The sequence below is a fragment of the Bombina bombina genome, chromosome 4, assembly GCF_027579735.1.
Source record: "Bombina bombina isolate aBomBom1 chromosome 4, aBomBom1.pri, whole genome shotgun sequence".
NCBI lineage: Eukaryota > Metazoa > Chordata > Amphibia > Anura > Bombinatoridae > Bombina > Bombina bombina.
Window position 1 is genome coordinate 979,397,246 of NC_069502.1, and position 27,089 is coordinate 979,424,334.

Below are 27,089 nucleotides of genomic sequence, written 5' to 3' on the forward strand. Positions count from 1 at the left end.
ACGATTACGGCAAGAGCCGAAATGCGTCAGCCAGGGGTACGTGATTACCCACACCGCAAGTCTAACCTGTCCGGTATTTGTTGTAACCGGGCCTTGTCCATGTAAGCTTTTAAAGTTGGAATAAAGTTTTGCTTTTTAACAAACAGTCCGGTGCTCTTGCATTGCTTTTTTCTATTAACTGTGGATTCGAATTTAGAGCACGGACTACAGTGGTGGCTTTTGGGTCAATTTTTCTGCCACATTGGGACCACTCACAGAGCGCAACACATCCCGGCTCCGCCCTCCCCAACACATGCTGCTTGTAAGACGTCACGGAAGAACAGCGTCTCAGCAGGTGAATCATACACACGGATTGTCTGGATGGCGTGCTGAAAGAGGGGCGTGAGGCTGTCTGTTGCAATACAGCCAGGAGCACACAGGCTCAGAGGACGAAAGCCTTATTGCCCTTAGGACCGGCACGGATCCCCTTTCCAGAGCGTGTAGGTGAGAATTCTGTTTAAAACAAGTGTATATCTACATGACTTTACTATGCAGTTTTGTGCAGCAGCGCTTGTATCTAGCTATTGAATGGAAGCTGTTGATCACAAAGTGAGGGGAGTGTGCACATGAGAGCCGTTTGAACGAACTTTCCAGAGCTGGTGTTTTGGTTTTGATTTGCAATTATATGGGCCCTATACACCTTACACTAATAGGTGTTTGCGAGTTGGACTGTCATAACATTGGACCAAGTTCATTGTTTGGTTAGACGGACAGGTGCTGCTTATCCTTTTTTGCTCATCTATGAAAGATAGTACCACTCAAGACTGATAAGAGTAAATAGCAAACTGTCTAAATGATTACATTTGTTCAGTCTTTACAACAGATTGTAAAGATAGTGAAATTCTATTAAGGGATGTTACTTTAAATGATGTGAGTAGTACTTTTCTTTTTAGAGAGGAAGAGGTTTCAAGTTATTTATCAAAAATAAATGTAAATAAGTATGTAGGTCCAGATAATATTCATCCAAGGGTTCTAAGAGAACTTTGATCCGTGATAGCTACTTCATTAGTCAATTTATTTAAACAGTCACCGTTAACAGGAGAAGGCGCTCCAATGGCATAATATCATAAGTATCACCCACAAACGGTATTTTGCCTGATGAAACTATACCAGCAGTTTTGTGAAATGCGTTGCAGTGGTTTTAAATGTTTTTATAAACAAAATCCTCCTACAGTGTATCCTGAGGGGTGATTTAATTTCATACTTTGAGAGTTTGTGTGCTGTTTATGTAATGCTTTGCACAAGGTATTCACCTGTAGAACACGAGTGGCAACTCAATAGAAGTACTGGAGGAGAGCTAGCTGGGAAGCTCCTAATTGACCCAGACCACGTGACATACACCATCTGAGTGCGCTCCCTATGTGAGTACCTGTCATCTGCGTGTGACTCCGGGGGACTGTGTGTGGGTGATAATTGGATATTATGCCATTGAAGCACCTTTTTTTTATCTTTTGCAGTGACTGATTGAATTGTGTTGTCAAGAAGAGCTGATCCTGGCATTTGTGATATTTGCTATCAATTCCAGCCTGAATAGGCGCCTTGGTTTTATTTGGATCTTCTACCACAAGTGGGACTCAAATATATTTCTTTCATGTAATTGGCAAGAGTCCATGAGCTAGTGACGTATGGGATATACAATCCTACCAGGAGGGGCAAAGTTTCCCAAACCTCAAAATGCCTATAAATACACCCCTCACCACACCCACAATTCAGTTTTACAAACTTTGCCTCCTATGGAGGTGGTGAAGTAAGTTTGTGCTTAGATTTCATATACCAATACCTCTACTGATAACTGTTTCAGTACTGGTTTGGCTATCTGCTATATGTGGATGGGTGTCTTTTTTGACAAGTATGTTTTTTATTACTTAAGACACCCCAGATATGGTCTGGCACTTTATGCATTTATATAAAGTTCTAAATATATGTATTGTACTTATATTTGCCATGAGTCAGGTTCATGTATTTCCTTGTGCAGACTGTCAGTTTCATATTTGGGAAATAAACATATTAAGAAATAATTTTTTCTTACCTGGGGTTTAGTCTTTTTTTTCCAAATGGACTACTTTTTTCTTACAAAATTGCAGGCAGCATTAGGCCCGTGGGTGCGTCAAATGCTAGACTTTGTGTCATTCTTGGCGCGAGATTTTTTTTGGCGCGAAAAGTACGTCCGTTGACGCAAGTTCGTCGTTTCCGGCATCTTAGTTGACACGGAAGCCTTACACACGGTTGCATCGTAAGTGACGCAAGTGTGTCATTTCCGGATATTGTTGCCGCCAAAATTTTTTGCACTTACGTTATGCGTCATACTTGGCACCAAATTTTTCATTTGTTTTATACCCCATTGCTGTTTGCCTCTTGCCTTTTTCTATGTCAGAGGGCTATGCTGTTTGCATTTTTTCCCATTCCTGAAACCGTCGTATAAGGAAATTGATAATTCTGCTTTATATGTTGTTTTTTCTTTTACATTTTTCAAGATGTCTCAATCTGATCCTGCCTCAGAAGTATCTGTTGGAACTTTGCTGCCTGACATTGGTTCTACCAAAGCTAAGTGCATTTGTTGTAAGATTGTGGAAATTATATCTCCAAATGTCATTTGTAATAGTTGTCATGATAAACTTTTACATGCAGAGAATGTATCCATCAGTAATAGTACATTGCCAGTTGCAGTTCCTTCAACTTCTAATGTACATGATATACCTATGAATTTTAAAAAAAATTGTTACTGATTCTATTCAGAAGGCTTTGTCTGCATTTCTGCCTTCTATTAAACGTAAAAGGTCTTTTAAAACTTCTCATAAAGTTGATGAAATTTCAAATGACCGACAACATAATGATTTATTCTCCTCTGATGAGGATCTATCTGATTCAGAAGATCCCTCCTCAGATAATGACAATACTCGTACGACAATAACTTAATAATATAGGGAGCGAGTGCTATCAATGTGTACACTTTTTTGCAACTTCTTTGGTTGTATTAGAATCATGTAAATTGGTACACAGCACCCCAGGGCAACATTGATTATTAATAAGGCTAAGCCGATACGATTATTAGCCCTACCCTTCATACCAATAGGAGTGCCATCACCCCCCCCTTTTTCTTGAGGATCTATCTGATTCAGAAGATCCCTCCTCAGATATTGACACTGACAAATCTACTTATTTGTTTAAAATAGAGTATATTTGTTCTTTGTTAAAAGAAGTGTTAATTGAGGTTATTGAGGAAGCTAGTCCTCTTGACATTAAGACTAGTAAACATTTAAATGCTGTTTTAAACCTCATGTGGTTACTCCAGAGGTTTTTCCTATTCCTGATGCTATTTCTGATATGATTTCTAAGGAATGGAATAAGCCAGGTACTACTTTTATTCCTTCTTCAAGGTTTAAAAAATGGTATCCTTTACCAGCAATTTCTATAGTTTTGGGAAAAGATACCCAAAGTTGATAGGGCTATTTCTACTCTCTGAATCAATGGTGCAGGGATTATACAAAGATATCACAGTTAATATCCTTAAATCCCAATGTTCGACACTCTGACGTGGTGGTTAAATCACCAGCGTTTAGTTGAAGGGGCTTCCTTTGTTCGGCCAACCTGGACTGTGATCACTACAGACACAAGTCTTTCAGGTTGGGGAGCTGTTTGGGGATCTCTGACAGCACAAGGGGTTTGGAAATCTCAAGAGGCAAGATTACCAATCAATATTTTAGAATTCCGTGCAATTCTCAGAGCTCTTCAGTTTTGGCCTCTGTTGAAGAGAACACCATTCATTTGCTTTCAGACAGACAATATCACAACTGTGGCATATGTCAATCATCAGGGTGGGACTCACAGTCCCCAAGCTATGAAAGAAGTATCTCGGATACTTGCCTGGGCGGAATCCTGCTCCTGTCTAATCTCTGCGGTGCATATCCCAGGTGTAGACAATTGGGAGGTGGATTATCTCAGCCGTCAGACTTTACTTCCAGGGGAGTGGTCTCTCCATCCAGATGTGTTTTCTCAGATTGTTCAGATGTGGGGTCTTCGAGAGATAGATCTCATGGCCTCTCATCTAAACAAGAAACTTCCCAGATACCTGTCCAGGAATGTTCAGGCGGAAGCAGTGGATGCGCTGACACTTCCTTGGTGTTATCATCCCGCTTACATTTTCCCGCCTCTAGTTGTTCTTCCAAGAGTGATATCCAAAATCATCATGGAACAATAGTTTGTGTTGCTGGTGGCTCCAGCATGGCCACACAGGTTTTGGTATGCAGATCTTGTTCGGATATCCAGTTGCCAACCTTGGCCACTTCCGTTAAGGCCGGACCTACTGTCTCAATGTCCGTTTTTCCATCAGGATCCCAAATCATTGAATTTGAAGGTATGGAAATTGAACGCTTAGTACTAAGTCATAGAGGTTTCTCTGACTCATTGATTAATACTATGTTAAAAGCTCGTAAATCTGTCTCTAGAAAGATTTATTATCGAGTTTGGAAGACCTACATTTTATGGTGTTCTTTTCATAAATTCTCTTGGCATTCATTTAGAATTCCTAGAATTTTACAGTTTCTTCAGGATGGTTTGGATAAAGGTTTGTCTGCAAGTTCCTTGAAGGGACAAATCTCTGCTCTTTCAGTTTCATTTCACAGAAAGATTGCTAAACGTCCTGATATTCAATGTTTTGTACAGGCTTTAGTTCGTATTAAGCCCGTCATTAAATCAATTTCTACTCCTTGGAGTCTTAATTTGGTTTTGAAGGCGTTACAGGCTCCTCCGTTTGAGCCTATGCATTCTTTGGACATTAAACTACTTTCTTGGAAAGTGTTGTTCCTTTTAGCCATCTCTTCTGCTAGAAGAGTTTCTGAGCTATCTGCTCTTTCTTGTGAATCTCCTTTTCTGATTTTTCATCAGGATAAGGCTGTCTTGCGGACTTCATTTAAATTTTTACCTAAAGTTGTGAATTCTAACAACATTAGTAGAGAAATTGTTGTCCCTTCTTTGTGTCCTAATCCTAAGAATTCTTTGGAAAGATCCTTACATTCTTTGGATGTGGTGAGAGCTTTGAAATATTATGTTGAAGCTACTAAAGATTTCAGGAAGACTTCTAGTCTATTTGTTATATTTTCTGGTCCTAGGAAAGGTCAGAAGGCCTCTGCTATTTCCTTGGCTTCTTGGTTAAAGCTTATGATTCATCAAGCTTATTTGGAGTCGGGTCTGGCCCTGCCTCAGAGAATTACAGCTCATTCTACTAGATCAGTCTCCACTTCGTGGGCTTTTAAGAATGAAGCTTCAGTTGATCAGATTTGCAAAGCAGCAACTTGGTCCTCTTTGCATACATTTACTAAATTCTACCATTTTGATGTATTTGCTTCTTCAGAAGCAGTCTTTGGTAGAAAAGTTCTTGTTTTAAGTTTTTCTTTTCATTATGAGAATAATTTATTTTGGGTTGTGGATTATTTTTTCAGCGGAAAATGGCTGTTATTTTTATCCCTCCCTCTCTAGTGACTCTTGAGTGGAGTTCCACATCTTGGGTATTGATATCCCATACGTCACTAGCTCATGGACTCTTGCCAATTACATGAAAGAAAACATAATTTATGTAAGAATTTACCTGATAAAGGCCTACCCTTTTTATGGTGGTTATGATGTTTTTGTATAAAGCACAATTATTTCCAAATTCCTTTGTTGATGCTTTTTACTCCTTTCTTTGTGACCCCACTTCTTGGCTATTCGTTAAACTGAATTGTGGGTGTGGTGAGGGGTGTATTTATAGGCATTTTGAGGTTTGGCAAACTTTGCGCCTCCTGGTAGGATTGTATATACCATACGTCACTAGCTCATGGATTCTTGCCAATATGAAAGAAATTAATTTATCAGGTAAATTCTTACATAAATTATGTTATTTCTGTTAAAAGGAGTTGTTCCAAAAGACCAGAAACTTGTCAATGACTCCCTCTTCATAAAAAGGGTAGTAAGGAGTATTCTGCTAACCATAAGCCAGTCAGTTTGACATCAATAGCAGGGAAACTAATTGAAACTCTTTTAAATCAAAGACTTGTGTCTTACCTTCAAACAACTCAGAAGTCAAAGGACAGTATGATTTCACTGCTGAAAGATCATGTCATACTAATGTAATTGATTTATTTGACCATGTAACTAACTTAGACCAGGGAGGAGATGTAGCATTTGACACTACTAGCACAACAACAACAACAAACATTCACAAAATGTATTGCATTGGAGTAAATGCTAAGATTATAAGAGTAGAAGAAGAATAGAAGGCAAAGGGTTCCAATTAATGGAGTACATTCAAATGAGGGGTCAATTACTAGTGGTGTTTCCCAAGAGTCAGTCATTGGGCCTGCTTTTTTTTTTTTTTTTTTAAACATGTTCATCAGTGTTTTTGGAATTGGACCCAAGGTAAAGTTTTGCTTGTTTGCGGATGAAAATTTGCAACAGAGTTGATGTTCCAGTAGGAGTGGATCAAATGAACAGTGATATTAAAAACTGGAGGACTGAGCAAATAAAATGGGATCTAAAATTTAATATTACCAAGAGCAAAATTATGCATAAAGTATCCAAAAACCCAAAGGCCAATTATAGTTTCAATAGTACAATAATGACGAAGAGGAACAGGACTTTTTCAGACTATTTAAAATTTGGTACACAAAGCAGCAGTGCTGTCAGTAAGGCCAGTCGAATACTTGGCTGCATTGGGAGAGGTATTAGCAGCAGAAATAGCAAGTTTCTTAAGCCACTTTACAAATCACTAGCTAGACCTCATCTGGAATACAGTGTACAGTTCTGGAGACATATCTCCAGAAGGATATAAATAAATTAGAAACTGTACAAAAGGAGGGCTAAAATGGTACATTCTAAAATAAAAAACATACAAAGAAAGAATCTATGACCTAAATATGTATAGTTTAGAGGAATGAAGGGAAAGAGGTGACATGAAAGAAACCTTTAAATATATTAAGGAACTTAATAAAGCGGTAACAAAGCATTTTCCTTCTTAATATGAGGAGAGTCCACGGCTTCATTCCTTACTTGTGGGAAATACAGAACCTGGCCACCAGGATGCGGCAAAGACGCCCCCACTTCCCTCATATCCCAGTCATTCTTTGACTTTCTTCACAGCAGGAGGTTGGCAGAGAAGTGTCAGAAGATACGGAGTAGTTCCTTATGAAGGGTATCTGTCCTTTGAAATGGGACTGGAATTTTTAGTAGTCTTGTCAGCCTCTCAGTGAGAGCATTGACGAAAGTTAAAGATCTGGAGATGCAGGGATAGTCTTTCTGCGAATCCATCCAGACTCGCATTAACAGCTCCTAAGCAATCAGTGTTTCACTGCCTGCTTTCATCACTCAAGTCCATGTCAGGAGCGATGCTACAAGACTGTCACACTTGTGAGGCTGTATTTCTGTTCCACAGCATAGAGTCCAGTAAGATTGTTTCATTTTTTACACATATGGTAACGCTAGAAGACAGGGTCACAGTGTGGCTCCTTTTATCTGTATGGAATCAAGTGTTAACATCTACTGGGGGGGGGGGGGGGGGATTATTGAACAGTTGGGATTAATCTTATACATTTTTATTTGATTTATAATTCATTATGTGCAAGATGTTTTTTGAGGCTCATAGACTGAGGTTGGAACATACAGGTTACTTTCACTTTAGAGCTGCACAGCTTTACAAGTTTGACTCGCTTTTCCTTAGCGGAGGTGGTCCTAGGTTGCGCTCCATGTGACCGGGTGTGGTCGTAGTTTCACTTCCTATTCTCTGACCGTTCTGGTTATCGGAGAGAAGCAGTTTACTCTGTGTGCCTGGGTCATAGGAGGTGGTGAGTGCCCCAGCCAATGGGGTTATAAAAGGTGCCTTTTTATATTTTATAGAACGTTCATTATTGTTATATTAGGACATAGCTCATAGCTATGGAGGACTGACGTTTTAGAGGGTACTCCCTCTATACCTATGACTAATGCCTGTTTATATTATGAGGAGGCCGAGGTATACCCGCCCTCTCAATTATGTTCCACATGCCTAGAAGTAGTGATTATGTCAAAAAAGGTTAACATGTTTGATACCACTGAGCCTTCCACCTCTGAGGGGTCCCCGTCCCGTGAGGTGCGCACCCTGCTTTCATCTCCTAATACACATGTTTCCCATAGCACGCCTGATCCTCCATCTGGAGGAGGCCTTTTACCTCCAGACTTAACTACGCAGTTACAAACAGCAGTGTCTGCGGCAATTAGTGCTTTACCTCGCCCTGCTAAGCGCAAGGTCAAATATTTCTATCCTTCCCAGGGGTCATCATCTAGCTTATTGGTTATAGCTGATAGACGGTTATCTGATGATGAAGTTCTGATTCTTCAGAGTGTAAACTTTCTGGGTCTGAATCGGCTGCCTCTAAGCCTCCGATTGCAGAGGAAGCAGATTTTAGATTTAGGATGGAGCACTTGTGCTTTTTCTTTTAAAAGGAAGTTCTGGCTACCTTAGAGGTTCCAGAGGCCAAACTGCCTGAAGAACCTTTAATTCCTAAACTGGATAGAGTTTACGAAGATAGGGTTGTTCCTCAGACTTTCCCTGTTCCTGTAAAGATGGCAAACATTATTAAGAACGAATGGGAGAGGATCGGTTCTTCCTACAACCCTTCATCTGCCTTTAAAAAACTGATCCCGGTTCCGGACTCTCAATTGGAGTTGTTGGGTTCCATCTCTAAGGTGGATGGCGCTGTCTCCACGCTTGCAAAACGCATTACTATCTCACTGGAGGATAGCTCGTCGTTCAAAGAGGTTGCCGCAGTTGCGGGAGCTGCTACCTACTGGTGCGACTCCTTATCGGAATTGATTGAGGTGGAAGGTTACCTCAATATTATTCTTGATAGAATTAAGGCTTTAAGGGTCGCTAATTCTTTTATTTATGATGCAAATATGCAAATTATTCATATAAATGCTAAAACTGCTGGGTTTCCTATTCAGGCCCACCAGGCTCTTTGGCTGAAGTTCTGGTCTGCGGACTTGACTTCCAAATCCAGACTCCTTTCCCTTCCATTCAAGGGTAAGATTTTGTTTGGTCCAGGCCTGGACTCCATTATTTCCACGGTTACAAGGGGCAAGGGTGCCTTCCTACCGCACCATAAAAAGAACAGATCTAAGGGACAACCTAATAATTTTCGTTCCTATCGTTCTGATAAATCTCAGCACCAGCAATCCTCCGCTAAGACCGAGCAACCTAAGACTTGGAAGCCGGCTCAGTCCTAAAATAAGTCCAAGCAGAGCAAGAAGCCCGCTGAGACTAAATCCGCATGAAGGGGTCGCCCCCGGTCTGTCTATGGATCAGATAGTGGCAGACTTTCACTCTTCTCAGAAGCTTGGTTCAGGGATGTGCAGGATCCTTGGGTCCTGGAGGTCATTGCTCAGGGTTACAGAATTGGGTTCAAGTCTCTTCCAACCAAGGGCAGATTCCTTCTCTCAAATCTGTCATCAAAACCAGAAAAGAGGGATGTCTTTATGGGGTGCGTTCGAGATCTGTCCTCCTTAGGAGTCATTGTCCCGGTTTCCATAGAGGAACGAGGCTTGAAATACTACTCAAACCTTTTCGTGGTCCCAAAGAAGGAGGGAACTTTTCGCCCGATTCTAAAGTGCTTAAACAAGTTTCTGAATGTCCCCTCGTTCAAGTCCTTCCCTTAGTTCAGAAGGGACAGTTCACGACCACTATAGAGCTGAAGGATGCTTACCTTCATGTCCCAATCCACAGGGAGCATTTTCAGTTCCTAAGGTTTGCCTTCCTGGACCAGCACTCTCTTTCGTTTGGCCTAGCTACTGCCCCAAGAATTTTCACAAAGGTTCTGGGGGCTCTCTTAGCCGTGGCCAGAACCCAGGGCATTGCAGTAACACCTTACTTCAGTGTTCTTCAAACAATGGGTTGCGACCCACTACTAGGTCGCAACACCGTGATTACTGGGTCGTGGAGAAGCAGGGGCAGAGCAGACACATACCTTTTTGCAGCAGCATTAAGATTTTTTTTAAATTTATTTATTACATTTTTTTATTTTTATATTTTTGTCTTGTGCCTGGAAACTTTCTGTGGTGAGTGGGGGCGGGGCGCTCCCATTTGTGCGGTGGAGTCGGATAGCAGGGGCCAGTGAGTGCGGTGTCGGCTCATCAGTAGTACTCTCAATAGCTGCACTCTGCAGACAGATATGTGCATTGTGGAATTTGTGTCTTTTTGGGCAGCGCAGCGCCAGCAAGTGTGAGTAGGAGCCTGGACTGGAGTCAGGAGGGAGCACAACGAGGCAAAGACTCTGCAGCGAGGGGGGTAGGAGAGAGGCAAAGAGTTGTCATTCTGCGTATAGCTAGTTAATGCTAAACACAACGGGCCATTATATGATCACACTCACAGATCACATTAAGTAAAAAAGGAAATTTAACACAGAATAATTAGAAATACTATTATATGAGTAACAAAATCAACATTTCTACCAAATAAGCACTCAAATGGACTCTTTAGATAGGATATAGAATAACTTTCATTGTTGAAAAACTCATTATTTGGCTTCTAAGCCTCTTAACATTATTTGAAAGGGTTATCTGTGTGTTAGCATTTAGTTAAATAAAATTATAAAAAGCAAAGAAGAAACCTTACCCGCAACTTTATATCATGTATGCTCTCTCTTTTCCCCCCTCTCTCTTTTCCCATCTGTCTCTCCCTGAATTCCCCACTCTTTCTGTGTCTCCAGCGTCTCTCCCTCCCTCCCTCCTGCCTCTGTGCCTCAGTCTCCCTGGAGGGGTGAGGATTAACCACCTTTATGCTTGTGACCCTCCCCTGATTTACTGAATATATGGCAGCTGTCAGTACAGTGCTACTTGTGCATGAACCAGAAATATGCTTGACACTAGTCTTAGGGGGTCTGACTATTCTGTGTCCTGCCCAGTGTGTTGTTTGTGCCTGGGATATTTAAAGTTGGAGTTCTTCCGGTTCAGAGGAAGACCTGGAGGTGAATGAGGCAGGTAGACATTGTGGAAAGGGTGCTGAGCTTAGGGATAAATAAAACCATCTCTACTTAACCCATTGGTTTCGGAGTGTGAGCTGCAATGAACTAGGCAGCAACATTTGCGAGTATGTGTGTGTGTATATATATATATATATATATAAAAAACTTTACATTAGCCTGCCTGCTTTCTTGTTGTATATTCAGAAATTTCAAGACCAAGCATTAAAATAGGGTCGCGAAAGTATGGGGGTGTCATTGCACTGGGTCTTCGGGAAAAAAAGTTTGAAGAACCCTGCCTTATTTGGACGATATTCTGGAACAAGCACCATCCTTTCGTCTAGCAGAACAACATTCAGAATCTCTTCTTCGATCCCATGGATGGAAGATAAACTTAGAAAAGAGTTCTCTTATTCCAAGCACCAGGGTAGAATTTCTGGGCACTATAATAGACTCACTAGTCATGAGGATATTTCTTATAGACCAGAGACGCTGCAAGCTGGCTTCGGCATGTCTTGCCCTCCGGACCTCCTCAAGGCACTCTGTGGTACAGTGTATGGAGGTGATTGGTTTCATGTGTCCAGCAAGGACATAATTCCCTTTGCCAGGTTCCGTCTCCGTCCGTTACAGCTGTGCATGCTGAGACAATGGAACGGCAATCATTCGGATCTGTCTCAACAGATCTCTCTGGACAACCGGTCGAGAGAATCGCTCTCTTGGTTGCCCTGCCCAGATCCTTTTTAAGACTATCCTGGGAGATTTTGACTACAGATGCAAGTCTCTCAGGATGGGGAGCAGTTTGGGGAGCCAAGAAAGATCAGGGCCTCTGGTCTCGGGAGGAGAGCTCTCTTCCGATCAACATTCTGGAACTTTGAGCAATCTTAAATGCTCTGAAGGCTTGGCCCACCAGGGAGGAAAGAGGAGCTCCCTAGCAATGAGGTATATCGGATTTTGGAGTGGGCGGAGGCCCACAACTGGTCGCTGTCTGCGATCCACATTCCGGGTGTGGACAACTGGGTAGCAAATTTTCTCAAAATTTTACAAGTTTGATGTTTTTGCTTCGGCTGAACCAGCTTTTGGGAGAAAGGTTTTGCAGGCTGTGGTGTCCTCAGAATAGGGTCCGCCTCCTTTTTTGCCCTACCATTCATTCAGTGTCCTCTGGAGCTTGGGTATATGTTTCCCACAAGTAAGGAATGAAGCCGTGGACTCTCCTCATATTAAGAAGGAAAACAAATTATGCTAACCAGATAATTTCCTTTCCTTCTGTATGAGGAAGGTCCACAGCCCATGCCCGTATTCTCCGATGGGCGGACCTAAATTTTGTTTTGTTCTTCTGGCACCATTTATACCCTGATATTTCTCCTACTGTTCCTTGTTCCCTTGGCAGAATGACTGGGATATGAGGGAAGTAGAGGAGGTATTTAAGCCTTTGGCTGGGGTGTCTTTGCCTCCTGGTGGCCAGGTTCTGTATTTCCCACAAGTAAGGAATGAAGCCGTAGACTCTCCTCATACAGAAGGAAAGGAAATTATCTGGTAAGCATAATTTATGTTTTCCACAAAAAAAGAAATGCCAAAACAAGGTGTCACAAGTTAGAGGGGAGCAGAAATGTGAGGAAGCATATTTTTACATAAAGGTTGGTGGATTCATGGAATCAACTTGCAACAGAGGTGGTAAACACACACTGTAAAATAATTAAAAAATGTCTGGGACATGCATAAAGCTATCCTAAGGGAAAAAAGTAACGTAAAAATGGGTAGACTTGAAGTGCCTTTTTGGTTCTTATCTAGCGTCAGATTCTATGTTTCTATTTCTAGAACAAATTCAAAAAAAGGGGGAACCATGGACTATGTTGAGTTTTCCATAGTACTTACAGGGGCAGAAGAAGAAAAAAATACAGAGGAAAGTTCACTTTTGTGGTGAAAACATTACTACATATGCTTCCTGGAAATGAAGCATCCTGACAAACCTCACAACCGGAAGACTGCAATTTGAAGCTAATCAGAAAACTATCAAAACCACAAAGGGGGAACTGGTATTCTAATTACTGTGTTTCACTAATGCTTGCAAAAAATTCAGTGAGGTAAACAGACTTGGTGCATTTTGAGATGCCATCAACATAAAAGTCTGAATGGAATGAAAGCATAAAAATTAAAATGCACCAGCATCATACATAGGACAATTAGTTTTCTTTGCCAAATTTGAAATAATATCATCAGCCATAGGTGGATGATCCATGCACACAGTAATTGGAGCAGAATATAAGTGTCATATCAGAAACAAAAAAATGCTTCTCAGGTCTTTTAATTAAGTCAGAGATAGTTCTAACACGGCAGGAGAAATGATAAATGTATGGCTGTGTCCTAATGCAAAAGCATACCAATTAATTGTAATTGTAGTAAATTTGACTGGTATGTAAATATGGAGAGTCTCAAAGCCTAAATACTATGCATGGGCATACATAGATATACCAATGCCTTCCATGTCAAGAAAATAATTTATTTACATATGAGGGACTGAAGGACAGTAATAAAAAAAAAAAAACAACAACAAAAAAAAAAAAAACACAACTGTCAAGGATGCCTGCTGATATGGAGCTACAGAGATTTATGAGCTTGCCCCATGGGCACCAAGGCTCCTAGGACCTTGGGCGCTATGGCCAGACCAAATGTAAGCACCACAAACTGATAATGCCCGTTTAGGAACAAGAATCTCAGTAACGTGTATGGGGATATATAAAAATGTATCTTTTAAGTCAAAGGTAGGCATAAATTGACCCTCCTGCAGTAAAGGAAATATAGTGTTAATTGCCTCCATCTTTAAAGTGGACACTTTCACAAATTCGTTCAAAATCTTGAGATCCAGGATAGGCTGAAAAGTACCTCCTTTCTTTGGTACTATGAAACAATTGGAGTAAAATCCCTGGTTTACAATTGAGGCTGCAACTGGAACAATTAAACCTATAGATTCCAGATCTTTCACTCAAGTCAAAGTCTATGGCCTTTAGTGGATCTAAAGGAATCTTGCCTGCAGTGTGTTTTTTTTTTTTTTTTTTTTTTAACAAAAGCTTATTATTTCCAATCTGTCCGCATCATCATGTGTAGTTAGAGATGGGAGTGGAAACTTTGTATTTTGGACTTTGCTAAAAACAGAATTTATGCTTACCTGATAAATTACTTTCTCCAACGGTGTGTCCGGTCCACGGCGTCATCCTTACTTGTGGGATATTCTCTTCCCCAACAGGAAATGGCAAAGAGCCCAGCAAAGCTGGTCACATGATCCCTCCTAGGCTCCGCCTACCCCAGTCATTCGACCGACGTAAAGGAGGAATATGCATAGGAGAAATCATATGATACCGTGGTGACTGTAGTTAGAGAAAATAATTCATCAGACCTGATTAAAAAAACCAGGGCGGGCCGTGGACCGGACACACCGTTGGAGAAAGTAATTTATCAGGTAAGCATAAATTCTGTTTTCTCCAACATAGGTGTGTCTGGTCCACGGCGTCATCCTTACTTGTGGGAACCAATACCAAAGCTTTAGGACACGGATGATGGGAGGGAGCAAATCAGGTCACCTAGATGGAAGGCACCACGGCTTGCAAAACATTTCTACCAAAAATAGCCTCAGAAGAAGCAAAAGTATCAAATTTGTAAAATGTGGTAAAAGTGTGCAGTGACGACCAAGTCGCTGCCTTACATATCTGATCAACAGAAGCCTCGTTCTTGAAGGCCCATGTGGAAGCCACAGCCCTAGTGGAGTGAGCTGTGATTCTTTCAGGAGGCTGCCGTCCGGCAGTCTCATAAGCCAATCGGATGATGCTTTTAAGCCAAAAAGAGAGAGAGGTAGAAGTTGCTTTTTGAACTCTCCTTTTACCAGAATAAACAACAAACAAAGAAGATGTTTGTCTGAAATCCTTTGTAGCCTCTAAATAGAATTTTAGAGCACGAACTACATCCAAATTGTGTAACAAACGTTCCTTCTTTGAAACTGGATTCGGACACAAAGGCGGCACAACTATCTCCTGGTTAATGTTTTTGTTAGAAACAACTTTCGGAAGAAAACCAGGTTTAGTACGCAAAACCACCTTATCTGCATGGAACACCAGATAAGGAAGAGAACACTGCAGAGCAGATAACTCTGAAACTCTTCTAGCAGAAGAAATAGCAACCAAAAACAAAACTTTCCAAGATAGTAACTTAATATCTACGGAATGTATACAAAGATTCTTTATTGAGCGACTTTTCTAGTTCTTCGAACCAGAAACACGCTGCTGTAGTGACAGGAACAATGCATGAAATTGGTTGTAGAAGGTAACCTTGCTGAACAAACATCTTTTTAAGCAAACCCTCTAATTTTTTATCCATAGGATCTTTGAAAGCACAACTATCTTCTATAGGGATAGTAGTGCGTTTGTTTAGAGTAGAAACCGCCCCCTCGACCTTGGGGACTGTCTGCCATAAGTCCTTTCTGGGGTCGACCATAGGAAATAATTTCTTAAATATAGGGGGAGGAACAAAAGGTATGCCGGGCCTTTCCCATTCCTTATTTACAATGTCCGCCACCCGCTTGGGTATAGGAAAAGCATCGGGGGGCACCGGGACCTCTAGGAACTTGTCCATCTTACATAATTTCTCTGGAATGACCAAATTGTCACAATCATCCAGAGTAGATAACACCTCCTTAAGCAGAGCGCGGAGATGTTCTAATTTAAATTTAAAAGTAATAACATCAGGTTCAGCTTGTTGAGAAATTTTTCCTGAATCTGAAATTTCTCCCTCAGACAAAACCTCCCTCCTGGCCCCTTCAGATTGGTGTGAGGGTATGTCAGAACCATTATCATCAGCGTCCTCATGCTCTTCAGTATCTAAAACAGAGCAATCGCGCTCTCTCTGATAAGTGGGCATTTTGGACAAAATGTTTTTAATAGAATTATCCATTACAGCCGTTAATTGTTGCATAGTAAGAAGGATTGGCGCACTAGATGTACTAGGGACCTGTTGTGTGGGCAAGACTGGTGTAGACACAGAAGGGGATGATGCAGTACCATGCTTACACCCCTCGCTTGAGGAATCATCTTGGGCAACATCATTATCAGTGGCATCATTGTCCCTACTTTGTTTGGACACTATGTCACATTCATCACATATATTTAAATGGGGAGGAACCTTGGCTTCCAAACATACAGAACATCGTCTATCTGATGTTTCAGACATGTTAACAGGCATAAACTTGATAACAAAGCACAAAAAACGTTTTAAAATAAAACCGTTACTGTCACTTTAAATTTTAAACTGAACACACTTTATTACTGAATATGTGAAAAAGTATGAAGAAATTGTTCAAAATTCACCAAAATGTCACCACAGTGTCTTAAAGCCTTAAAAGTATTGCACACCAAATTTGAAAGCTTTAACTCTTAAAATAACGGAACCGGAGCCGTTTTTACATTTAACCCCTATACAGTCCCTGGTATCTGCTTTGCTGAGACCCAACCAAGCCCAGAGGGGAATACGATACCAAATGACGCCTTCAATAAGCTTTTTCAGTGGTTCTTAGCTCCTCACACATGCATCTGCATGCCTTGCTTTCCAAAAACAACTGCGCATTAGTGGCGCGAAAATGAGGCTCTGCCTATAACTAGAAAAGGCCCCCAGTGAAAAAGGTGTCCAATACAGTGCCTGCCGTTTTTTTAATACAACCCCAAGATTAAAAGAACTATTTATAATTATAATCCACTAAATATACTTATAAAGTAATCGTTTTAGCCCAGAAAAATGTCTACCAGTCTTTAAAGCCCTTGTGAAGCCCTTTATTCTTATACTAAACTAAGAAAATGGCTTACCGGTTCCCATAGGGAAAATGACAGCTTCCAGCATTACCAAGTCTTGTTAGAAATGTGTCATACCTCAAGCAGCAAAATCTGCCCACTGTTTCCCCCAACTGAAGTTAATTCATCTCAACAGTCCTGTGTGGAAACAGCCATCGATTTTAGTAACGGTTGCTAAAATCATCTTCCTCTTACAAACAGAAATCTTCATCTCTTTTCTGTTTCAGAGTAAATAGTACATACCAGCACTATTTTAAAATAACAAACTCTTGATTGAAGAATAAAAACTACATTTAAACACCAAAAAACTCTTAGCCATCTCCGTGGAGATGTTGCCTGTGCAACGGCAAAGAGAATGACTGGGGTAGGCGGAGCCTAGGAGGGATCATGTGACCAGCTTTGCTGGGCTCTTTGCCATTTCCTGTTGGGGAAGAGAATATCCCACAAGTAAGGATGACGCCGTGGACCGGACACACCTATGTTGGAGAAAGAAATAAAAATGCCTGAGGACCTACGTTTACACTTAGATTTTTTTTTTATCTTGTGTAAGAAAGCTCCCTTGCCTCCAGTGACTGTGATAATAATTGCATCCAGCCCTTGATCAGCAATCTCTAAGAGCAGACTTTTAACATTTCCCTTTAAAGTTTAAATTGTGTTTGTCCAAGATTTGAGCCATAAGGTTCATCTTGCCAAAAAAGCCATAGTAGCACACTTCACATCAATGAGTATCATCTTATGCATCACATTTAAAAGCTATTTGGAGGAGGCAAATTATCCCTTAAACTTAAAGACTGCATAGATGCTTTAGCAGAAATAAGTTCCAAAATACTTTAACACCAGACCATAGTAACTGCAGCTACACAGGCTACTCTGAAAGCTGGTTTAAACATTAAACCTGCAAACTGAAAGGATGATCTGTGAATATGATCCTTAAGAGGTACTATCCTTTAAAGGAAAGGTCTATGTAGAAATTGCTCCATCCGCCTTAAGAATAGAGTTTCCCATATCTCACATTATGCAGAGGGGAGAGGACAGAATAAAGAGAACACCTGGTTTATTCCAATCCTTAAAAACTAGATCAGAAACTAAGGCGGCCTTCTACCTTCTCTGTACCTGACTCAAAGAATGTTTTTGTTTTGCGAAGAGGGAGAATCATCCACTTCCAAGGCAATTAAAATGCCCCATAATAGTACATGAATAAGCTCAAATCTAAAATTAAAGGATATATCCTCTGTTGCTCCATCAAGGGGAGGGGTCCTATTTTGTTTTTTTTTAAATTCCACCCTCAGAAGAGGAATCTTCAGATTCAAATGTACCCCATTTTTCTGTAAGGAACTTCTGCATCAAGGCCTCATCTTATATTTGGGTCTAGCCTCTTATTACTTAACCAGTTGTTCAAGTACTAACAATATACAGGTGTATTGTTGAAATGAGAATTTCAAGCCTGTGCATTACAAAAACATTAAAGGACCACTAAATACAGTAGAACAGCATAATTAAAGATTAAAAAGACAATGCAATAACACTTACTCTGAATTTCAAATAAGCAGATTTTCCGGCCCCTTGTATTGTAACAGAGATCAGCCAATCACATACTAGTATACGTATACCCTGTGAACATGATCACTGAGCTGGTGCCTCAGAAAGTGTGAATATAAAAAGACTGTGCAAAATTTAATGGGAGCAAATAGGAAAGTGTCTTAAAACTGCTGCTCTTTCTAAATAATGAAAGTTTATTTTGACTTCAGTGACCCTTTAAACTAATTTAAATAACTAATAAAACAAGCAATTTGCTGACGATATAATAAAATAACTAGCCATGACTGAAATTAATGGCATATTATCATCAAATCACACACCACCTTGTGAATTTCACTAATTACCAAATAAGAGAGCAGATTCTCTCAATGCAAGTTAGCTGAAAGCATAAGAGTACACCAAGAAATAGTAATTGCAACATGTGTTAATAAAGTGTGCAGATAGCTCAAAAATAAATCTAAATGTATTGAAAGTAAGCACAGCAACATATTAAAAGGGTATGTAAACACTGAGATTGTAATATAAAATGCTTATTTATAAATAGTAAAACAACTTTTCAATATACATTTGTTATTTATTCTGACCCCTTTCTTGTACTTTAAAGGGACATAATACTCGTGCTAAATCACTTGAAACTGAAACAGTATAACTGTTAAAAGCCAACAGGAAAATATAACCTGAGCATCTCTATGTAAAAAAGGAAGATATTTTACCTCACAATCTCCTCAGCTTAGCAGAGTAAATCCTGTGTAAAAAGTTATACTTCAGCTGCAGGTATAAAAAAAAAAAGGAAGAAATGAACTGCAGCCAATCAGCATCAACACTGCTGAGGTCATGAACTCTTTTACAGTGATCTCATGAGATTTCACTTAACTCATCAGATTTCATAGTAAACTTCCTTAAACTGAATAGGGAGATAACATGAGTGTGCATGAGGCTCGCACCCTTGCCTGTTGCGGGACAGACATACTGATTTGATGCTTAAAGTCCTTTGAAATGGGGTGTGAATACTTAGGACATTTTGAGGTAAAATATCTTTAATTTTTACATAGAGATGTTCAGGTGATATTTTCTAGTCAGCTTTTTACAGCTATGCTGCATCACTTTCAAGTGTTTCAACATTTGGGTATCATGGCCCTTTAAGTATGAAAATTGTGGATCTTCCTGTCCTGAAACACATGACAGGCTTTACCACAGTCTTACCTTGCGTGTATCTGTCCCTAATTTGCAGTTTTATTTTATAATTTCTGCTGAAGCCAAACAATGTGCTGTTAACACAATAATAGTGCAAGCCTGGTCATCTGCAGACTCAAGTATAAAATGTAAAAAGGTGGGAGGAGTCTAACCAGTGAAAAACAATTGTAGCAAACAAGGTGTTAATCTGCTCTTTATTTATTGGAAGATTGCAAAAAAAAATAATAAAAAAAAAATACGTGTTTACTGTCCCTTCATGTTCCCATACTTAAAAATGGTTAAAAAAGAAAAACTGTTCTTATTTATTATAACTTTGGGCTTAACCCCTAAGGGATACTTGTGTATGCTGCTAGATACATCTGTACTTAGAAAGCCATTGCTAAATATATGCGAAAAATGTAATGACCGCTCAAGTCAAAATTACACTTACAGGATTCAGATCAAGCACACAATTTTAAACTATCGAATTCACTTCTATTATCTTCTTAATATACACAATCTTTTTATATGCACACTTTCTGATTCACCAGCTCCTACTGATCATGTGCAAGATTCACAGAATATATGCATTTTGTGATTTGCTGATGGCTGTCACATGATGCAGTGAGAAGGAAAATAACACTAACTTTGAAATAACATAGTAGATTAGGTTGAAGAAAAACAAAAAAGAGAGAAGTTTATAGAGTTCAACCTACACAAATCTTAATATATTTACAAAAAATCTACAGTTGACCTTAAAAGGAATCCCATTACAGTGACCCAATTCTGTTTCTAGCCAGAAATGTATCTAAACCATTTAAATGTATCCAAGGTATTGGCATTTTATTTACTAATACCTACTGATGTAATCAGTTCCACAAATTGATTGCTCTTACAGTGAAAAAACATTCACGTTGTAGGAGATTAAAATCGCCTTTCCTCCAGCCTTAAATTGTGACCTCATGTCACAAACAATCGGCTAGATTACAAGTTTTGCGTAAAAAAGCAGAGTTAATCCTCATAATGCTGCTTTTTTACTCCCGCTGGTATTACGAGTCTTGCAGATTTAGGGGCACCGCACACTTTTTTGGCCTTACCGCAAATCAACTTACGCAAATCGCGTAGTGTTTTTTCTATGGGACTTCCATAGCGCCGTTATTATGAGCTTGTCCTGGGAGGCCAAAAAGTGAGCGGTACACCCTATTCTGTCAAGATTCGTACCGCATTTTAAAGTCAGTAGTTATGAGTTTTACACTACAACGCTGTAGCATAAAACTCATAACTAAAGTGTTAAAACGTACACTAGCACCCATAAACTACCTATTAACCCCTAAACCGAGGTCCTCCCGCATCGCAAACACTAAAATTAAATTATTAACCCCTAATCTGCCACTACGGACATCGCCGCCACTATAATAAACATATTAGCCCCTAAACCGCCGCACTCCCGCATCGCAAACACTAGTTAAATATTATTAACCCCTAATCTGCTGTCCCTAACATCGCCGCCAGCTAACTACATTAACCCCTAATCTGCCGCCCCCAACGTCGCCGCCACTATATTAAATGTAACCCCTAAATCTAAGTCTAACCCTAACACCCCCTAACTTTAATATAATTAAAATAAATCTAAATAAAAATTACTATCATTACCTAAATTATTCCTATTTAAAACTAAATACTTACCTGTAAAATAAACCCTAAGATAGCTACAATATAACTAATAGTTACATTGTAGCTAGCTTAGGGTTTATTTTTATTTTACAGGCAAGTGTGTATTTTAACTAGGTAGAATAGTTACTAAATTAAATAAATTAACTAAATTAAATTAGCTAAATTACAAACCCCCCCCAATAAATTACAGAAAATAAAAAACAAATTACAAGATCTTTAAAACTAATTGCACCTAATCTAATAGCACTATCAAAATAAAAAAGCCCACCCAAAATAAAAAACCCTAGCCTAAACTAAACTACCAATAGCCCTTAAAAGGGTCTTTTGCAGGGCATTGCCCCAAAGAAATCAGCTCTTTTACCTGTAAAAAAAAATACAAACAACCCCCCCAACAGTAAAACCCACCACCCACACAACCAACCCCCCAAATAAAACCTTAACTAAAAAAAACGTAAGCTCCCCATTGCCCTGAAAAGGGCATTTGGATGGACATTGCCCTTAAAAGGGCATTTAGCTCTATTGCGGCCCAAAGCCCTAACCTAAAAAATAAAAACCCACCCAATACACCCTTAAAAAAAAATCCTAATACTAACCCACGAAGATCCACTTACCGGGGAGAAGTCTTCATCCAAGAGGCAAGATGTCCTCAACGAAGCCGGCAGAAGTGGTCCTCCAGACAGGCAGAAGTCTTCACCCAGACGGCATCTTCTAGTTTTATCTTTCTGATGCGGAGCGGCTCCATCTTCAAGACATCCGACGCGGAGCATCCACTTCTTCCGACGTCTTCTTGCTGAATGAAGGTTCCTTTAAATTACGTCATCCAAGATGGCGTCCCTTAGATTCCGATTGGCTGATAGAATTCTATGAGCCAATCGAAATTAAGGTTGAAAAAATCCTATTGGAAGATGCAATCAGCCAATCAAAATTAAGGTTGAAAAAAATCCTATCAGCCAATCGGAATCTAAGGGATGCCATCTTGGATGACGTCACTTAAAGGTACCTTCATTACAGAAGACGACGTCGATCGAAGAGGAAGCTCCACGCCGGATGTCTTGAAGATGGAGCTGCTCCGCGTCGGAAGGATGAAGATAGAAGATGCCGTCTGGGCGAAGACTTCTGCCGGCTTCGTTGAAGACATCTTGCTGCTTGGATGAAGACTTCTCCCGGTAAGTGGATCTTCGGGGGTTAGTGTTAGGATTTTTTAAGGGTGTATTGGGTGGGTTTTTTTTTAGGTTAGGGCTTTGGGCCGCAATAGAGCTAAATGCCCTTTTAAGGGCAATGCCCATCCAAATGCCCTTTTCAGGGCAATGAGGAGCTTAGGTTTTTTTAGTTAGGGTTTTATTTGGGGGGGTTGGTTGTGTGGGTGGTGGGTTTTACTGTTGGGGGGGGGGGTGTTTGTATTTTTTACAGGTAAAAGAGCCGATTTCTTTGGGGCAATGCCCCACAAAAGGCCCTTTTAAGGGCTATTGGTAGTTTAGTTTAGGCTAGGTTTTTTTTTTTTTTTTTTGGGTGGGCTTTTTTAATTTGATAGGGCTATTAGATTAGGTGCAATTAGTTTAAATATCTTGTAATTTGTTTTTTATTTTCTGTAATTTAGTGTTTTTTTTGTAATTTAGATAAATACAATTAACTAAATTAAATTAACTTAGTTAATTTATTTAATTGTAGTGTAGTGTTAGATGTTAGTATAACTTAGGTTAGGTTTTATTTTACAGGTAAATTTGTATTTATTTTAGATAGGTAGTTAGTAAATAGTTAATAGTATCTAGTAAAATAAATACAAACTAGCTAGCTACAATGTAACTATTAGTTATATTGTAGCTAGTTTCAGGTTTATTTTATAGGTAAGTATTTAGTTTTAAATAGGAATTATTTAGGTAATGAAATTAGGTTTTATTTAGATTAATTTTAATTATATTAAAGTTAGGGGTTGTTAGGGTTATGCTTAGATTTAGGGGTTAATAAATGTAGGTAAGGGGCATCGGGGCGGCAGATTAGGGGTTAATAACATTATGTAGGTGTTGGCGATGTTGGGGGCAGCAGATTAGGGGTTCATAAATATAATGTAGGTGTCGGTGATGTCGTGGACGGCAGATTAGGGGTTAATAAGTGTAAGATTAGGGGTGTTTAGACTCGGTTTCATGTTAGGGTGTTTGGTGTAAACATAAAATGTGTTTCCCCATAGGAATCAATGGGGCTGCGTTACTGAGCTTTACGCTGCTTTTTTGCAGGTGTTAGACTTTTTCTCAGCCGGCTCTCCCCATTGATGTCTATGGGGAAATCGTGCACGAGCACGTACAACCAGCTCACTGCTGACTTAAGCAGCGCTAGTATTGGAGTGCGGTATGGAGCACAATTTTGCTCTACGCTCAATTCTTGCCTTTTGACGCCGGGTTTAGAGAAACCTGTAATACCAGCGCTGTAGGTAAGTGAGCGGTGAGAATAACACTGCACCTCTCATACCGCAAAACACGTAATCTGGCCGAATTTTCTTAGAATAAACAGAGCTTCTGACATCTCTGGATATGGGCCTTGAATATATTTATATAAAGTAATCATGTCACCTCTCAAGCACCTTTTTTTTTTCTGCTTTTGTGAAATTCAAACTAAGTGCTTATATATTGTCTATTTACTATAAATTCATTTATTATGCTATTTTACTGTGTTTAGTGGTCCTATAACTTTGGGATTCAAGTTTAAAGGGACAGTCTAATATAGAATTTTTATTGTTTTAAAAACATAATTTATGTACGAACTTACCTGATAAATTAATTTATTTCATAGGTTTCATAGTGGCAAGAGTCCATGAGCTAGTGACGTATGGGATATACATTCCTACCAGGAGGTGGCAGTTTCCCAAACCTCAAAATGCCTATAAATAAACCTCCCACCACACTCATACCTTAGTTTAACGTTTAGCCAAGTAGTGAGGAGTAAAAAGGAGTAAAACAGCATACAAAAAGAGGAACTGGAAAAACTAATGTGCTTTTATAAAAAAATAAAATATCATAACCACCATAAAAAAGGGTGGGCCTCATGGACTCTTGCCAATATGAAAGAAATGAATTTATCAGGTAAATTCTTACATAAATTATGTTTTCTTTCATGTAAGTGGCAAGAGTCCATGAGCTAGTGACGTATGGGATATAATACCCAAGATGTGGAAATCCACAGAGTCACTAGAGAGGGAGGGATAAAATAAAAACGGCTATTTCTGCTAAAAAAAAAGAATTAATCCAAATAATAATTAAGTTTTCTTAAACAAATTTCACAAAAACTCAAATCATAGGCAAAAGAATCAGAGAGCTGCCTGAAGAACTTTTCTACCAAAAAGACTGCTTCTGAAGAAGCAAATACATCAAAATGGTAACATTTAGTAAATGTATGCAAAGAAGATCAAGTTTCTGCTTTGCAAATCTGATCAACTGAAGCTTCATTCTTGAAAGCCCAAGAAGTGGAGACTGATCTAGTAGAATGAGCTGTAATTCTCTGAGGCAGAGATTGCCCCGCCACCAAGTAAGCTTTGCGAATCAAAAGTTTCAACCAAGATGCCAAAGAAATGGCAGAGGCTTTCTGACCTTTCCTGGAACCAGAGAAAATTACAAATAGACTAGAAGTCTTTCTGAAATCCTTAGTAGCCTCAACATAGTATTTCAAAGCTCTTACCACATCCAAAGAATGTAGAGATCTTTCAAGAGAATTATTAGGATTAGGACACAAAGAAGGAACAACAATTTCCCCATTAATGTTGTTAGAATTCACAACTTACCAGAAGACACCCATCCACATATAGCAGACAGCCAAACCAGTACTGAAAAATATCAGCAGAGGTAATGGTATAGGAGTATAACGTCTATCTGAAAAGGGAGGCAAGGGATGAATCCCTACGACCGAATACAGAGAGCGTTTGAATAGATTTCCCATGGATGAAACCATTAAATCAACAGGCAATACTCCCTTCACATCCCTCTGACAAACACTGTACTCTGAGAGGAATTGGGCTTCAGAATAATTAGAAACGCCTATCACAAATGAAATCAAGCACAACTTACTTCACCACCTCCATAGGAGGCAAAGTTTGTAAAACTAAGGTATGAGTGTGGTGGGAGGTGTATTTATAGGCATTTTGAGGTTTGGGAAATTTTGCCCCCTCCTGGTAGGAATGTATATCCCATACATCACTAGCTCATGGACTCTTGCCACTTACATGAAAGAAAGATAGATAATCCCTTTATTACCCATTCCCCAGTTTTGCATAACCAACACAGTTATATTAATATACATTTTACCTCTGTGATTACCTTGTGTCTAAGCATCTTCTGACAGCCCCCTGATCACATGACATTTTATTTATTATCTTTTGACTTGCATTTAGTATTGTGTTGTGCTAACTCTTAAATAACTCCCCCGGGGCGTGAACACATTGTTATTTATGGCCCACATGAAGTAGCTGTCTCCTGTTGTGAAAGGCAAATACAAAAGCATGTGATTAAAAGGCTTTGAAACAGGCAGAAATTTAGAGGTTTAAATGTTATAAAGTATATTAATATAACCGTGTTGGTTGTGCAAAGCTGGGGAATGGGTAGTAAAGGAATTATCTATTTTTAAACAATAACATTTTTTATGCAGACTGTCCATTAAAAACCAATGTTCGATTCCTTTTTAACAGCCATTGGGAGTCTCACTGTTCAAGGAAAAGCCTAAAAAGCCATACGAAAAATAAAAAAAAAATGATGAAATTATTTAATAGAAAATTAGATTAAAGGGATAGTCAAGTCCAACAAAAACTTTTAATCACCAATTTTGCTTTGTTCTCTTCATATTCTTAGTTGAAAGATAAACCTAGGAGGTTCATATGCTAATTTCTTAAACCTTGAAGACTGCCTCCAATCTGAATGCATTTTGACCACTAGAGGGCATTTGTTTGTGTTTCCTATAGATAACATTGAGCTCATGCACGTGAAGTTACCTAGGAGTGAGCACTGATTAGCTAAAATGCAAGTCTGTCAAAAGAACTGAAATAAGGGGGCAGTTTGCAGAGGCTTAGATACAAGGTAATCACAGAGGTAAAATGTGAATTATTATAACACTGTTGGTTATGCAAAACTAGGAAATAGGTAATAAAAGATTATCTTTTTTTTTTTTAAACAAAAATTCTGGTGTTGACAGTCCCTTTAATATTTAATTTAAAATGTATTAGGTGACACATTTCAGAAGAATGGTAATTTTAAAAGGATATCTCATGTAGAAGATCCCTTCTACCCATCTAAATTACCATTTTTCTTTCACCCTCCTTATGTGTCCCCACCACCGAGGACCTCTTGAATAACATTTTGCATTTTTCCCCAATGATTTTTGTTGCCAAACAAGTATATAAATACATGGAAATGCATAACATGGAGTGGCAAAGTACCCATAACCTAATAATAATAATACAACTCTCTCATATTTCACTTACCATTGGATTCCAGTACTTCTGAAGTTACTCTTATAGTGAAAGGGTAGTCTTTAGGGATAACTGGTCGTAAAGCTTTCTCAGCCAGAGCCCCTGCATTCAATAAAATCAAATATTTATTATTTATAGTTATTTGTAGAGCGCCATTTTCAACATTAGCAAAACATTTTATTGCGGTACATCAACAAAATGTAAATACCTTCAGATGGCACCCTACAGAGGTAATAAAAACTTTATTAGAGGTGGTAACAAACTAAATATACTGTGTAGACAAAAGGTTTAAAGGATCTTTAAATAATGCACACAGATTATAATTCAGAATTTAAGAATATTCTCAAAAGTTGACAATATAATAAAAGGGACAGTAAACGCCAAAATTGTTATTGTTTAAAAAACATAATTTATGTAAGAACTTAC

At 39.2% G+C, this 27,089-nt stretch overlaps 1 protein-coding gene across 1 annotated transcript in view; it reads right to left on the reverse strand.

Moving 5' to 3' along the window:
• Positions 1–27,089, reverse strand: part of PNPT1 (polyribonucleotide nucleotidyltransferase 1) — a gene marked incomplete at its 3' end in the record, with an annotated part of 233,635 nt that overhangs the window by 125,034 nt on the left and 81,512 nt on the right. The window contains 1 exon segment of the mRNA XM_053712023.1: positions 26,676–26,765. Coding sequence (XP_053567998.1) covers positions 26,676–26,765 — 90 coding nt within the window.